The sequence below is a fragment of the Vidua chalybeata genome, chromosome 10 (assembly GCF_026979565.1).
Source record: "Vidua chalybeata isolate OUT-0048 chromosome 10, bVidCha1 merged haplotype, whole genome shotgun sequence".
NCBI lineage: Eukaryota > Metazoa > Chordata > Aves > Passeriformes > Viduidae > Vidua > Vidua chalybeata.
In genome coordinates this window covers 3,458,216-3,474,325 of record NC_071539.1, presented here as the reverse complement: position 1 = coordinate 3,474,325, position 16,110 = coordinate 3,458,216, and the positions used below count along the sequence as shown (strand labels likewise).

Here is a 16,110-nt window from a genome sequence, read left to right as displayed (position 1 = left end):
CTCAGTCCATAGAAAGCCTTCATGTTTTCTGTTCTTATCCCCCCTGTAGCAAGCATTCCTGTTCTCTGGAGCAGTTTGCCATGTACACACACAGTGTTCTGTTTCCCTGTGTTGCTGGTTCTGTGTAAACCTCACCATCTCTCTCTGAACCTGTAAAGGCTCTTTGCTGTGTGCTGTTGGATTTCCCTGCTGATCCTGGGGTGTGTTTATGGAGGGGTTTGTCACAGCCTGCTCTGCTCCCAGTGCTGGGCTGGGTCCCACTGACTGGATCTGCTGATCCAGCCCTGTGAGATGTAACTACTGCTCTGCTTCTCCAAATCTCAAGACTTCCTGAGGGTGACCATCAAGCTGACACCTCTTTGCAGTGCTCCCCTGCCTTTTCCTGTCACAGCTGTAGAAAATCCTGTGAGCCAGATCCTGTAACACATTTAAAATCTCACGATTTCGTTTGTGCAGTATTTTGATCACCTGTGTTGGCTGCTGAGCTGTGGGAGCAGCCCTAAGGGAGAGCTCTGGAAACTCTCAAGCCGGTGATTTCTCTTGCCTGGGTGCAGAGCAGATGCTGAACAGAGCTGCTGTGACCTTTCTGCTGCTAAGTCATGGCACTGCAGAGCCCTGCAGGGCTGAGCTCTCATTCCTCCTCCCTGCAGCTGAACCCACCTGCCCCTGCAGCCAACACACAGCAGAGAATTTATTGGCTGCCCCTGGAATTAGGCAATTCTCTTAATTGGCTTCATTTCCAGGGCTCTGTCATCCTTCCCCTGCACTGTTGGTGGCACAGCTATTTGTGTGCTGGTTGGGGAAAAAAAAAAAACCCAAAGGTTGGGCAGCAAAGCAATCAAAGGCAAGGACAGAGACCTCTCAGAGATAATTGCATCCAGATATCCAAATCCCTTCTCAGCTCCCACAGGTCTTCCCCTCCTGTGGCTATGCTTTGAGGAGCCTCTATTAAGCAACAGGACATCCCCAAACAATGCCAGCAGCGAGACAAAAAACTCCTTTCCTTTTCATGATTTGCCTCCCCAGTGCTCTCTCTGGCCGCACCAAACTCCGAAGCAAGATCTTTTTTAATTATTAGGGTCAAAGTGATTGGGGTGGCTCAGCTTTTCCCATGTACAAAGCTCATTAAAGAGCACTTGGACGTTGGTGGGACTTTTTATTCGACTGTGGGATTTGTTTTCCTTTTCTTTGGGTGTCCATCCCCTGTGTCATTTCCCACAATGAGCTTGGGGTCTGAGCTTGGCTATGTTCTAATGAAATGCAGTGGGAGTCAATAATTGTGAGTTGTTGTTGACACAGAGTTGCTAGATGAGAAAATCACACACCAAACTCATGATATCCAGTATAACATTATGTCTTATTTACATATCCATACCCATACTTACTTGGTATCACAAATGCACTCAAAAATGTTTTATTTCTGTTTCAATATCTCTTTGACCAGTAAAAAAAAAAAAAAAAAAGAAGAAAAAAAAATAGAACTTCCATAAGCAGGATTTATAGTCTCTTTTAAGCAAGGTGGTTGTGATCCTACAAAAATACTGTGCTAGAGTATAGTGCACATCCTGAAAAAAAAACTGACATCAGGGGGTGAGCAGTCCTCTGGCAGTTTTGGGATGCCATCCAGTATTTTCAAGTTTGGCAAATTGGAGAACACACTTAAAGAGAGACAAAAAGAAAAACAGAAATTGAGAAAAATAATCTTGGGAAATGTTGAGGGCAAAGCAGACACTGATAATAAAGAAACAGTGGATTCAAACATATCTAAAATAGTTTTGCGTTGTTGGGAATCTTGATTTGTCATTTGTTGCAGAATTTATCTGATAAAGAGCTAATTAAAGCTCTCAGATTTTGCTCTATTGCACCACTTTTATATCCTCAGACTCAATAAAACACTTCAAGAATCTGTCTTCCAACACTGACAATGAACATAATACAAGAGTTATACCAAATAGTACCAATATTTAATTGCCCCAAGAACTGGCAGATTGAGAGCAGAAACACAATTAGGAATTGATAAAAGGTGGTTTTCTGCTTTTGTTCTCCTGGACTTGTAGATATGCAAATAAAAGGTGAAATCCATAATTTAAAATGTGCTTTTCCCCTTCCATGCTGGTGTCTGCCTCCCTGCCTTTATCAGCACCACACTGCCACAGGGATGCCCACAAGACTGAAGGGGAAACATACTGGAAACACAGAAAGCTTTCCATTAAACTCTTCTTTTAAACTTCTCCTTTCTTTTTTCCCCCCTCCCAGGAACGATGGGAGGAGATGTGTCCCATTTCAGACACACCCTGCAAGGTTTATCTCCAAAATATCAACACCTGGCTGTGTTTGCAGTGGGGCAAAACATGCAACATGCAGATTTCCTATGAGCGAGGCTTAGAAGAGATTGTAACCTCCTGAATTTTCTTGGATTGTAATGCCTTGGATTAGAGTTTCCATTTCCAGTGTCTGAGGCTGCTCTGTTAATTCTCCAGCCCATCCCAAAGGCTGCAGCAAGACTTTCACTGAGGGGCTGCTCAAGGCAGAGCAGCTTCCACGGCCCTGCCACAGGGACAGGGGGAATCCAGGAAAATCAAATGAAGGGAACTTAATTTGCTCCTGCTTTTGCTGCCATCTTTCAAGACATCCTCCTGATTCCATCTCTGACATGTAATGCAATTTAGGCTCCTTTGCAGAACCCACCAAGGATGCAATGAGACTGAGGAGAGTTTGAGTAATAGGTAGTTTCTATTAATAAAAGGGAATCTAATTTATCTGCCCTGCTTACCGTCTCTAAGCTTGATCCATGTGCTTAGTTCAGTTCCAGAACTGCCAGTCATGCCATTAAAAAGCATCGTAGGCACTTTCTGAATATTTGGGGGCTTTTATCACATAAAAGCTCACTAACCCACGTTCCTGGAGCATTTCAGAGCATTAAAACTACAGGGAAATGAAAAGCTTCTTTAGAAAGCTTGTTGGATTTCAGATCCCATGCCTTTGAAACTCTGACAAACATTTTTTTGTGTTTATCTTTTTTGTTAGCCACGAGAGGGCCGGACTTACAGCTGTCTGTATCTTTCCTGGAACTCACAGGGATTCCTCTTGAGGACCAGGGATTCAAGTGGAGTGTGTCTGAAGTCTGAAATCCCACTTAGGGTCGTGATGTTATTTTCAGCGAGAGATAAGTGCTGAATCTGAGGGATCTTTGGCAGCTGTTTGAAGGATGTAAAGTGGTTTTTATTTACATTTAGCTCTCTGCATCTGTGAAGTACAAAGTGCATGGCATCACTATCACATCTGGGACAGAATCCCTACAACAGGGATGGGTTTTATACACCGGTTTTACATTTTGTGCTGGTTTTGCCTGGTCATGGACTGCCAGACCAGACCCCCACACTTTATATTCCCTTATTTCTTTATATTGTACAACAGCTGCAGCATTATTTCTGTTCTCAGTACTACAACTCTCCATACACCTAAATACACAACAGCAGAGTAGCAACAGATGCATGATAAAATAAATTTATAGTTGTCATGGTCACGCTTGGCCTCTCTGCTTGGGTTGTGTTCACAGAGATTCCTTCTGTGTGCAACAACTTCCCCTTTTGGCACAGACCTCCCTGAAGCTGGCTGGAGTCATTAATTATTCCCCACCAATAAAGGGGACGTGATCTGATCTCCTCACTGGGTATTTTCAGCCTGGGGATGACACGAACTCAGAGCAGCAATAAACTGATGGATTCTCAATCCGACACCCCCCAAGAGCAGATCTGGCAGCTCCCAGGAGCCTGCTCCAGCTGCCACTTCAGTAAAAATTTGGTTTCTGGGATATTACATAAAAATAGAAACAGATTACATAAAAATAGAAGCAGGACACTTTGTCTACCTTGGCAACCTTATGGCACTTAGGTCTGTCAAAGAATTGTCCACCAACCAAAGCTTTTCCACCCGAATTAACCTTCGGAGAATCCTTTTGAAGTTTTCCACCTGGTAAAGATCTCCCAGGTCCTGGAAGGAAAGGTTCAACTCCTGGGAAGGGAAAAAAATAAGAGAAATCACTTTTTTTCCCCCCCTTGCTTTGTAATAGCTATATAATTCAATATAGAACTAGTCAGAGGTAGTTAAAATGAGAATACATTTGATGCTGCTGCTCTTATAACAATTGGTGGTACCAAGTGCCAAATCCACGTCAGAATCATAGTGATAGACTCCTTAATGCTTTGAAAGGAAGAGAGAAACCATCTCTCAAGCATGAATTTTAGTGGCCACCTCCTTCCTCTATGAGTGGGGTTACCAGTGTGTGGGGAGCGAGCAGGACTGAGTGATTGTGGCCTGTTGGTTTGGCCTCTAAACTCAGCTGGCACCAAAGTTCTGTGCAGCAGCCAGATATAAATATTCATAGAGTCCTCACAGAATGGTCTGGGTTGGCAGGGAATTCAAAATCCATCCAATTCCACCCCCTGCCATAGCCAGGGACACCTTCCTTACAACAGGTTTAAATCTATTAAATGCAGTGAGCAGCCAGCACATGATTTTTGGCTTCTTTACAACTACAGTCCAAAGTGTTAATGAGAAAGTTTTACAGCACAGTTTTCCCAGTTCTCTTGCAGCCTCTTTTCCCATTTCTCTGGGTCAGTTACTTGTTTTCTTCTTTTCAGAGTATGTTCTTCTTTTCTGAAAAACAGCTCTTCTTCTGAGGGCCCTGGTCAGAGAAAAAGATTTACAGCTGAGGATGTGATACAGAACTGGCACTTAGTCACTTGCTGGAAGAATATATATATTGCTGGGAAGATTCTGTAATGAAGAAATATATATAATATTATAGGTGTGTTGCTTTAAAGGCTTCTGAGATTTAAATTGATGGGAAGATTTTTCTACCATTTCCAGGCCCATAATTCGGCCAGCAATCTACGGTCGTGATGATTTTGTGCAGGGTTGGTAAATGACAGACCTGCTACAGATCAGAATGAGAACTATTTCTGAAGGGTTGTTCATAAGGATCTGAGTTCTAAAATCCTTCTTATTCCTTGCCATGCTGTGCGTTAGCCTTTGATTGTCCTCAAAAAGGAAAATGTTTGCAGCTTCCAGAGCAGTGCCAAGGACCAACAGCCCCACTCCAAACCTCATTTGTGTTGAGACATTGCAGACTTTAAGTCTTAAAGAAAGGTTTAGAGCTATGGACATCTTCAAATTCCTGATTAAAGCAAGGACTGGCTGGAAATTTTCCACTGTTTACTCCCAAACATGCAAATACTGGATTTTAAAACCCATCTGTTCTTGAGTGTGTCTGTAGACTGTAATTGAGCCAATTTAGTCTTAAAATACAATAAATGTGCCACTGTTTGCAGGACTGGGTTTCCCTCTTGCTTTCTTGTTTGGCACGTGGCTACTGCATTCTGAACAGCCAAATGTTAAAGAACTTCTGAGAGAAGTAATCAGCAGCACAGTAATACTAAAAATTTTAAATTTGCAGTTCAGGCAGTTGGTTTTCATTTTGGAAATGACAAAGGATAATCTCCTAATGATTAAAAATAAAGCAAGCGTGGGCACTGTGAGCTGAAATCCTGCCCCTTTTCAAAAGAATGGCAAACTCCACTATTTCAGCTCATCACTTTTAAGGATGCACTCTTTGCCTCAGTAGAGTCAGGGCTGAAATGTCAAAGAGTCTTTTTGATCTTTACCTTCCCTCACTCGGGGACAGAGGAGCTGATTTCCTCGAACGCCGTGTTCCTCTATGTCACACCAGCCAAGGTACTTGAAGGAGTCAGAAGGAAGCTTTTAAAAAAAAAAAGGCAAAATAAAGACATAAAATAATCAGTAAAAGCTCTTGAGGTGTTGGCACTGCATTTTCTCTTATTTCTGGCCTTATTACAGCAGCAATCCCCCAGTCAGAGCCATAAGCAGGAGCTGGTAAACGCTGTGGGAATTCACAGCTCAATGGAGGTTGCCACAGCTCATCCTGGTTAACTCCAATAAATTGGCTCAAATATTGGAGAAAGCCTCCTCAGGGCTCATTGTCCCCCTGCCCATGGCAGCAGTTTGGTGCCCAAAGGCTGAGGCAAATCCCCTGCCACAGCTGACCCCAAAGAGCAGAACCTTATTTATATTCCACCCCAGTTTTGGAGGATAAAAGGAGGTAAACAAAATCCACTTCAAAGCTGAGGCAGAGATTTCTGCCTTAGCTCCTCTGTGTCGCTGTGTCTTTTTTCCAAACCTGCAATCAGACTGGGAAACCCAACACTTACTGGGAAAGGTAGCCTGGGGTCCCAGTTCTGCCCGAGGGTTCCTCTGTTTTGGGGTAAAACCAGAGGAGAATTGTGTGCATCCCTCAGGATGGAGCAGCAGGAGGAATAGGACTTGAAGAACTTCTGATTGCTTGTAGTCAGACCTGAGGAGCTAGAGAGGAGACGTTAAGCCAGCATAGATTCTGTCCAGAGGAATGCAAATTTGATTTGGTTTGTTTAATAGTTACAGAAAATACAGAACAGCTCGGGGTAGGACTTGCCAGCAGGCAACAGCCACATCCTGAGGCCAAACCATGGGCAAGCCCCTCACCCCTCACCTGAGCTGCATTTCCTCACACACAGGAGCCTTTCACAGGTGTGACCAAACTCCAGAATGAGGAATTTACTGGCAGCTTGTTAAAAAAAAACCTGAGTCTTGGAGAAAATGGAGAGCTGATCTTGTTCAACAGCATGATGTGTTTGCTTCTATCTTGCTTCTCCTTCTACCCAGGAGAGCCCTGCTTTTCTGGGTCTGGGCTGGATGAAAAGATACCTCAGTTATTTATTTTATTCCATTGTACGTGTGGTTTAACTCATTGTTTTACTAACATTAGTATATTTATTTCAGTCTCTTGGATATGTTCTAGGGGATTCTCAGAGATCTGGAGAAAAGCTGAATTTTGTTCAATAGAGTCTTCAAATCACAGAATAATCAGTGCTGGGAAAGCCCTCCAAGGTTACCAAGTCCAACCTTCAGCCTGAAGCCGTGTGTTCGTGTGCCCTCTTAGTCCCTTGCCTAAGAACACTTCCAAAAGTCACATTTTATACACCCCAAACGGGGACATTTCTCCACTTGTGCTTCAGAGGGATTGAAGAATTTGCAGACTGGCAGCTGCAATTTAGGAATTTACCACAGAACACTTGAAAACAATGATTTAATTCAGTCAGGGTGTGCATCCAGCACTGTAATGTGACGTTTACAGGCTCGGGGAGCTCTTGCCAGGGAGCCTCAGCATCATAAAACCACTGGAGTCAGGAGCAGAAATAAATAAATAAAACAGAATAAAACAGAATAAAACAGAATAAATCAGAATAAAAATGCAGCTTTCAAATGGTTTGGGGAGGGAGGCAAGGAAGATCTCACGCTGGGAGTTACAGACAGGCTGAACATTGGGTAAAAGTGACAGATTATTGGCAAACCCTCCTGAACAGAGGTGTCCTGGTGGCCTCAGTGCAACTGTGCAGGAGCAGCCCTGGCAAAGAGCTCTGCTTCCTTCTGCTTTATGGGGGGAGTTTGAATGGGGTCACACCGGCCCCAGTGAACTGTGGGTGACTCCCAGGAAGCTGCGTGGGCTCAGCATTTTGGAAAATAACAGCTATTTGCTGAGAGACTTTTTGAGGTCACCTCGGGGCAAGCAGCCCCTTGTGGGGTGTGTGTGTTAGAGAGCAGCAGGAGTTCACACACGGCAGCCCTGTGAAAAGAGGATTTACCTGGGGTAAATGGTAAAAAAACACCCCAGAAAATAAAAAAAAAGCGATGGGAATCCTTGTTTAGCTCTATCTTGCTGCTTTGTTCTGCTTTTACCTCCTTGTATGTTAAATGAGATCGGGCCAAAGAAAAATTGTAGAAATTCTTTTGTGTTTAAGAAAAAGATCTGTTATTTTGCTAAGTTTGGAAGTGATCTTTTAGGATGTATTCAAATGACTATTTATAACTTCAAGACTTTTCAAAACCTACCTTCCTCTCAGCTAGATACTACCTCCTCTGCTGAGACAGGAATATGCACTCCCAGTCCCTGGAAATGTGGGATAAAACATTTTAGCCGAACCATTTAACATGACATCTATTCTGCTCTCCTGGCAGGAAACCCACTCACAAAATTCTGCATCGGTGATGGCAAGTAAAACATAAAGTTCCAGAAAATAGAAATATGTGATGGGTACAGCTTCCCCAGTCAGGTGGGTAGTGAGATTTCCATGGGAAGGAGTGACAGGAAGAAACATCTTTCATCCCAAAACTGCCTGGGTTTAATAAGCACCAGCTGGACCCCCACGTCATGGCACAGAAGATTTTTCTGGAGGAGCAAGTGCCACACAGCTTTTCTCTCCCTTGCTTTGTTTACCTTCCTATTTTGCTGCAGAATTGATGCAAAAGGAGTGGCAATGGAGGAGGCAGGATGCAATTCCAAGCAATTACAGATCTCACAATACATGAAAGGAACAAAATTTCCTGCCTTGATTGTGAGGCCCTTCGGCTGGATATGAATCTCCAATGACACCTCTGGGAGCAGCACACTAGATTATGTCAGGCATTAAGGGAAAAAAAATTAGATTCATGATGTCTGTCCAGGCTGAGTCATTTCCTCTCACTTCGCCTGCAGTGAGAAATTGGTGGTTATCATAAATCAGGGACCTAAATTCTTATGAGAGAAGAATTAATTTCACTAATGGAAACCCTCTGTGGCAATTGCATTCCTCCATTCTCCCTCTTTTTGGGGGGTGTGGGGGAGTATTTATGACTTTTTCAAGCAGAGGTACTTGACTATATTTTAGGAATTCCATAATAGAGGTTTGGAAAGGAAACTTCAAAAGGTAATGGGGGGGAAAAAATCTTGTGTGTGACCAGTTCCTAATTTCTGAGGCTGGCCCTCAGTCCAGTTGCCATCATGGCTACAGCTTTGCAGCTCACACCAAATCCAGGTACAATTGTTTTGTTTTTTTTTCATCTCAGTAACAAACAAAACCCCACAAAACTGTACCAAACAATTCTTTGCAGGCACCTTGAAGTCTGGAGTGCTCCGTGTGAGCTGACAAGGGGGAGCACAGACTGGGGGGGTAACTGGAAGCACTCCTGGCTAACCCCTTTGTATTTTACATTATTCTCCTCAGTGGAAGTCCCAGTGAAGAATTCAGTGCCTGAAGTGTTTTGCAAACTGTCAGGAACGAGAACAGAACAGCTCCTGCCTTTTTCAGAACACGACTGAGGAGATATCGGGCTGTAGCTTGGAAAAGCCTGCACTGCCGAGCTCCCTGATCAAAGCCCCCCCTCATCAGGATGTCAGTGAGAGCTGTGGGGCTGGGAGATGTTCTGCTCTCACTGACACCTTGGCCAGGTTTCCAGAGAGCCCAGGATGCTCCAGGTTTCCTGTCTGCTGTGCAAGTACATCTGAGTCCAGCTGCCTTTCAGTGCAGGACACATTAAAAGCCCACGAAAAGACTTTGAAGAGCTAAAGCTGAGCTGCTTCTGAAACTACACCAGTGAAAGATACTGAGTGAGAAACAGAGTGAGAAGTCCCTCCTGTGTATATTTGAGATATTTGGCTGTTAAAAAAGGAGTGTCAGTCAAATCCTTTCTCCTGATGAAGCAGCAGCCTCGACAAACAAACATCTGAGACCACAGCACAGGTTCAGCTCTGCTGCACAGAGTGGGGAGCTCAGCTAAAGAGGAGTGAGGACAAAGTGGGTTATGAGCAAACTCTTGCATTTGGGATTTGAAAGGCTTTTTGTTCCAGCCTTTTGAGCAGTTTTGGGGTCTGGTCTAGCTCTCATAGCCTCATCCCCAGCTGCTCTTCAGGGATCAGCACCCTCCAGCAGGCTTAGCTTTCACTGAGCCATGGCTGCTTTCCCCTTAAATCTGAAATGCCCTGGATAAAAGGTTTGGGAACAAGTAGTAGGGCTATTTATAACTCTTCACATATCCAGAGTCAGAATTCCCGTGGTGCTTGCTACATCCCACCAAATCACAGCCCATATCTGATGGGAAGGGCCCTGCTCCTGTGGTTGATCTCAGTGAGGTCTGGTCAGGTTCTTATTTAGCAGCAAAGTGCTCTCAGATAATTCAGTCCTGATGCTGTGGAAGTGAAAAATGTGGACCATTCTAAAGGAAGGAAACAAATCAAATGTGTTTCAAGATCATTTTGAAGGAATAGGGGAAAAAATCCAAACTAGAGAAACTAAGAAAAGAGCAATAAATCCTCCCAAAGCAAAGGGTTTGTATCACTGGGTGAGAGCTGCTGATTTTGCAGGCTCTAAGAGAGCTGGTTCTGGATCTGCCCAAACCACCTGCACACATAAGTGCTTGCTCCCACCCAATTAAACACCCAATTATTTGTTATTATTCTCCAAACACCCAATTATTTATGTTGTCCCAGTCAATGGCAAATGCCAAAGCCATCAATGAACTGCAGGGGTAACTTACCAGCACAGTTTGGGAAAGTATTTAAGAGATGGCAAACTCAGAATTCAGGCTGTGCTTCATTTCAAACGCACATAAGTTACTGCTCCAGAGCAGCTCTGCTTGTATGCAAACATTTATTATGAGAACTCTCTGAACTTAGGAGAGTAGAAGATATGGACATAGTGTTTGCATGCTCTATTACCTTTCAATTATTTTTATAGGAGTTTTAGGAGACATTATGCAACATTTTGAAGCAGTTCTGAGCGTAATTCAGTGACAAACACACCTGTAAGTTATGGCTACAAAGCATCCTTGCTGATAGCTGTAGCATCAATTATCTTGCTTTATGCTTCATAAAATTGCCTCCCCCCAAGACATAATTAACTAAATTAGGTGCTATCACCATAATGATACACTCTTAGCATATTAACTAACATTTTCCTCGTGGATCCAGCTTGCACCTATACAAAACCCACATCTCAGTCCACGTTCCCTCCACGCATTTTCACAACAAACTCAACATTTTTGTTGGGACAGCTTTTTCCTTCCAGCAATCAGGCAATGACACCAAGAAAAACAGCTCTGTTTGAATTCCTGTTTTCCCTGCACAGCAACCTCCTCCAGCAACACAGGCTGGTACATTTTAAAAAGACACTCAATCCTGTAACTCTATCTTTGTTGTCAAAGCATGCCAAGCAATGACTACAGGTTCGTGTCTCCTTGCACCCTCCTACCTTTCAGACATGTCTGGCTGCTGCATAAAATCCTCACATCTTGCACAGGGCTATTTGTCTACAGGCAGAGCTTATCTTCCATCTCTGGCCCTGCACAGGGAGGGAGTTCCAGGGCCTCTGGAGAGGGGGAACCCGCCGGGATCCTGATGCTGGCGGGGCTGGATGGATTCGCTGTCTCCAAGGAAACGCTGTCACGTTAGGAGCTATTGTTACCAACCTCTTAAGCACATCAAACAAATTCCTGGGCTGATCGGGCTGGTATCAGTGAACTGTTTTTTCCAGAAGGTGCCTAAAGATAGGTTGGTGATACCTGTAGCAAGATACGTGATCATCCAGCTGAATCTCTGGTCTGCTCGCTCCGGCCGCTTCACTTTCACCAATTCCTTTCAAAGTTTTGCCCACTTGAAGTTCGAATTTTTGTTGCCTAAAAGATCTCCTGCTCCATTAATGGCTCGTTAAATGCCTTATTGATGCATCTGTTGGATGAAAAGAAAACACTTAAAGAGGCTCAGGTTTTATGTAATGTTCAGGAAAGTTCTTCATGAGCACCTCTTCGCTCTGTTGAGTGTTCTTGCCTCATTTGAACGTGCTCAGCCATTTTAGGAAAATCTTCCAGGCTTCCTTCTTCAGGTTCGAAGAGAATGAAAACAACAGAGATTCTTCTCTTGGTGGGAACCCACAGGCCAGGTTTGTGTCTGCTCTTATATTGGATTTTTCTTAAAACATTAAAGCTGTAGGTACTGAAAATCAGCCCAGTGAATTTTTCCCTTCAAAATGCGTTTGATTTTTGTTTGCTCACCCAGACAAAGTGCAGGTGCTGGCAGGGTTCCAGGGTGGAACCGCAGCGGCCCAGTATGGTTGTGGGCGCTGCTGAAGTTCACAGATGGTTTTTAAACTCCAGCAGTGGTGATGGGACCCAGGTTTTAGGGGAAGGTTACAACGGAGCTGTAAATTGTGCCCTATTGATCTGTGACTCCCACACCACAGGCACAGCCTCTTCCTCACTTGAGCTCCTGGGCTCTGTCCTGAAAAAAAGGGGATAAATAGATTAAAATCAGTGTGGAAAAAGTACACAATCCCCTCTGCCCTGGGATATTCAATTGGAAATGCCATATAGTCAAAACCTTTGTGGTTTAGACTTCTACCTTTCAGCTTCTTGACAGAAAAATTACTCCTTATCCTCCTTTTCCTTCACATTTCTCTTTTCTCTTTTAGGTCATTGCAAAGGCTGATCATTATAAGGTCTTTCTGTACAGAAAGGTCTGTGCTTTCCCTAATGGCCGCTGAAATCTCCAAAACCTTCTCTTAGAAATTCTGCTGGCAAATTTCACCGTGCCAGCAAAGCAGAAGGGAATAATGGTAATTAGAGAATTTCAGCTCCATGCACAGGCATTCCATGGTTCCAAATGTTGAATTGACAGATCGTTATGTGAAATTTAACAAAGTAGTCACTCCACACAGCTTTCATTAAAACTTTATGTGCTAAGAACTGAGTTTATTACGGGGTGGGTGAGGGCAGGGTATTAAGAGATTCATCAGGTCACTTGAGCGAATCATTCCTCTGTCTGCTAAGGATAAAGAAATTAATATCTAAATCAAACAAGATTGTAATTTGGGGCCTTTCTACTTCCCGTTTTTCCTCTGTCCATAAAATGAAAGGTATTGGTCCCCATCACAGCCTAATGGGCTTCAGATCTTTTATGGCAAATGCATTCCTCATAAAGCCCATGAAAAATTATCTCTGTGCTATTTCAGAGGAACGACATATTTTACATGGTGTCAGCCTTTCCATTATAAACACTATTTTTCAGATCTTTACAACCTGCCCATAAAAATGTGCTTCTGACAAGAAATTCAGCAGTGTGACCCCGCTCTGCAAGACAGAAATCTTTTTTCCCCACTTTATCTAATTTTGACCAGTAATTTTGTCTTTGAATTGGGTAAATACAGGGTGGGCATCGATCTCAACGCTGTGTCTCTCACATCTTTTTTTGTCCCATTGGATTCCACCCTGCATGTCCATGAAATTTGTAGGAACTGGGCAGAATCCAGCTCATCCTGAGGTCTGATTAACGACAGAAACAATCCCAATTATTCTCACTGTTGTAGGCCACCAGTGGCCCTGTTGTTCTGGGCACCACAGAAAGTCAGGAAAACAGAGTTTGCTCCAGAGGGTTTGTACTTTAATTGAACAGAGCAGACAGACAAAGAGTAGGAAGAAAGGAAATAATATTATCCCTCCTCCTTTTATACAGAAATAACTGAGATGCTCAGACCATGAAATCCTGGCACTGTGGGAGCAGAAATTCTGTTCCTGTGCCCAGGGTCAGCATTCACACAGGATTCCCAGCCACTGACTTCGTTAAGGCCAGACTGGATGAACAGTCTGGCTTTAAAGTCTGCATTTACTGGCTGGCTTCCTGAGCTGACATTTTGTTCTTTGTCATTAAAGAATACTTTAAAGAAATTTCTCTTTTATAACACTTTTCTGATTCAGGGGTTAACCAGTTTGTTGACATGATTTTATGTTCTTTATGTAAAATCCTTTTTTTTTTTTTGGGGGGGGGGCTAACTTAATACAAATTGGTGATATCAAACCATTAGGTCGATGCCACCGGTAAAATCAGATGTAAACACATAAGAACACTTCAGCACCAGCAGAAAGTTAATTTTTATTGCTCTTACCTGGTTTGGACATATCCAGGAATCCAGGGCATTCTTGTTGGATGAGTCAGCTAGGAAGAGAGAATTTCTTGGGGCATTTCAGTGGTGTGCTGTGCGTGGCCCTAGGAAAGGAGCACACTTTTGATGCCCAAATGCTCAGCTGTGCCCTGGCACACTCACTCACACTAACTGGGTATTTTGCTGAGTTACCCAGGCAACACCTTCCTTTCTGTCCTGCCCATTCAGGATTCCAGGAAAGTATTTGATTCCCGCTTGGAGAGCATTCCCAGGGAAAAGCCAAGGACAACAGAATAAAGCCTGGGACAGGAGGAGAGCAGAGTTAGTGAAACATTTCATCGGGGTCACCAGACAAAAAGGAATCAACAGCTAGCTGCATCAATAATTGAAGTGAAAACTGTATATGTCTGCTTTTCTGAGGTGTTACAAACCCATGGATTCCAAGAGGGTTGGTGGGGCTGTAACCAAGCAACGAGGACTGAAATTTGGTTCTCTCTTCTGGAAAAACAATGGGCTTGCAAGTCGTAATGACAATGCCTGGCACTGAAGAGTGAGCCCTTCCTTGATTTAATAGTCTATGGATGACTATAAGCTATAAGAAAAGATGATTATTAAATGAAGAAAGCATTTCTATTTGGTTTAGGAGAGGCCTACTCCAGTATCAAATCTGCCTTTTTCTAAAAAAAAAATGAAAGTTGACAATTTCTGGATGAATCTGACACTGAGGAAAGACTGCAAATAAGTAACATTTCAAGATTTTCTTTCTCAAAACTTTCTTTTCAAAAAAAATAATGGACATAACTCACTGCCTCTTCATTTGACTGTATGAAAGAGAAAACATAATTGTATCCCAAGTGGAGTTGGTGGCACACAACACTCCCGGTTGAAGATTTCTCCCATTATTTACCTCACTGAAATGAGGTATATTTTTTCCCTTTTACCTTAAAACATGGCTTTTGTATTGAATGAAGTCACTGCATCCCTAACCCAGAGATGCACATAAGATCCTGATTAACCTCGTAGCCCTCAGGAGCAAGGGAATTCAGCTGGAGCAGAACCAAGCCCGTGTGTGAATGTGGAAAACCCCAGAGGGACCTGCCAGATCTCCCCAGAGAGAATGAACCTCACACAGGCCGTGCTCTGGGGCTCGCTGGAGCTCAGGGACAAACTGCCACCCATCTTCATGAGCTTCCTGTCACTCTCCACTCCCCCAGCTCCCATTCCTGTCCAACCCTCAACATTTAAAACATCTTACCCGAAGCTGCCAGAACAAACAAATCAGGCTTTTGATGGAACCACCCAGGGCCAGTCTCATTTCCTCCATCCACATCTTTGTCATGGATCTCATGTTTCATCTTTTCACGAGTTAATTGTTAAAAATTCCCCGTGGAGTACAAGATTCATCAAGTACTTCCTAATTTATCAAACATAAGTCTCATCAGGTAATTTTAATTACATGAAAATAATTCTAAATTCATTTTGATAGACAATCTCCTGTAGCAGCCTAGTAAGCCTTCTTTTCCCCTGTGTCATGGGAAGCAGCATCTCTGGTTTTTCTCCTCTAACTTCCACCATTGCAGATGCCATTGCACTTCCATCATTTTCTTCTGTTTATTTGAAACTGCTGCCAGCTGCTAAAGAGTTATGTTTCCTTTTTCTTTTTTTTTTTTTTAATTGATTACCTGAAATGCATTGGAAAAAAATTGGTTTATTTCATCCATCAAACCCCTGCCTTCCTGAAAATCAGATCTTGCAAATGTGGGAATACTTGGGAGTCACCAGAGCCCTTCTTTATTAAAGTGGCTTTGCCAGGTTGTCATAGATGAGATATTTGAGACAAATAGACATAATCTCTCTAAGTATGGGATGGGAAAATAATTGTATTGCTGGGCCAAGGTGGTAAAGAATACCCAGCTCTACAGGAGCTTAGAAAGGAGGAAAAAGGACAGGAAAAGATGGAAAAACAATGCAGTTGAATGACAAACATAACTCAGTTGTTTAAAATTCAAAGCTCCCTGTCCCCATTCCAATCAAAGAAGGAACTGGGAACCCTGAACGTGTATTTACAGGCAGAACTTGTTCCTGACATCTCCCATTTTTTTATCCCTATTATTTCCCTGAGTCTTATTGCCAAAAACAATTAAGTTCAAATGAATGCCTGGTTATTCACTGCCTACAAGAATAACAAAGATGTTCTCTAGCTGAAAGCAGCCAGCAGGTCCTCCTGTGATCATGGGGAAAAGAGGAGAGGAGCACAATGAGAAGACTCAAGTGTTTTTATTAAAGGTGGTGTGTTCATGCAGCTTTT

At 43.2% G+C, this 16,110-nt stretch overlaps 1 protein-coding gene across 4 annotated transcripts; it reads right to left on the bottom strand.

Annotated features, from left to right (window-relative positions):
* Positions 1 to 1,429: 1,429 nt before the first annotated feature.
* LOC128793021 (protein tilB homolog) lies at positions 1,430 to 11,267 on the bottom strand. Of its 4 annotated transcripts, none has more exons than XM_053951964.1 (9): positions 11,121 to 11,267; positions 7,948 to 8,005; positions 6,639 to 6,746; positions 6,231 to 6,381; positions 5,667 to 5,760; positions 4,569 to 4,687; positions 3,872 to 4,014; positions 3,049 to 3,246; positions 1,430 to 1,658 (listed from the first exon to the last, which is right to left on the bottom strand). In XM_053951964.1, exons 3-9 carry the CDS (start codon positions 6,680 to 6,682, stop codon positions 1,547 to 1,549), a joined length of 861 nt encoding a protein of 286 aa, XP_053807939.1. In that variant the 5' UTR covers positions 6,683 to 6,746; positions 7,948 to 8,005; positions 11,121 to 11,267; the 3' UTR covers positions 1,430 to 1,546. The 4 variants fall into 4 exon arrangements, 3 of the variants coding, with proteins under 3 accessions (XP_053807939.1, XP_053807941.1, XP_053807940.1); XM_053951966.1 differs by having other exon boundaries at positions 4,626 to 4,687; XR_008432634.1 differs by lacking the exons at positions 6,639 to 6,746; positions 7,948 to 8,005 and having other exon boundaries at positions 3,049 to 3,197.
* Between the last annotated feature and the right edge of the window lie 4,843 nt (positions 11,268 to 16,110).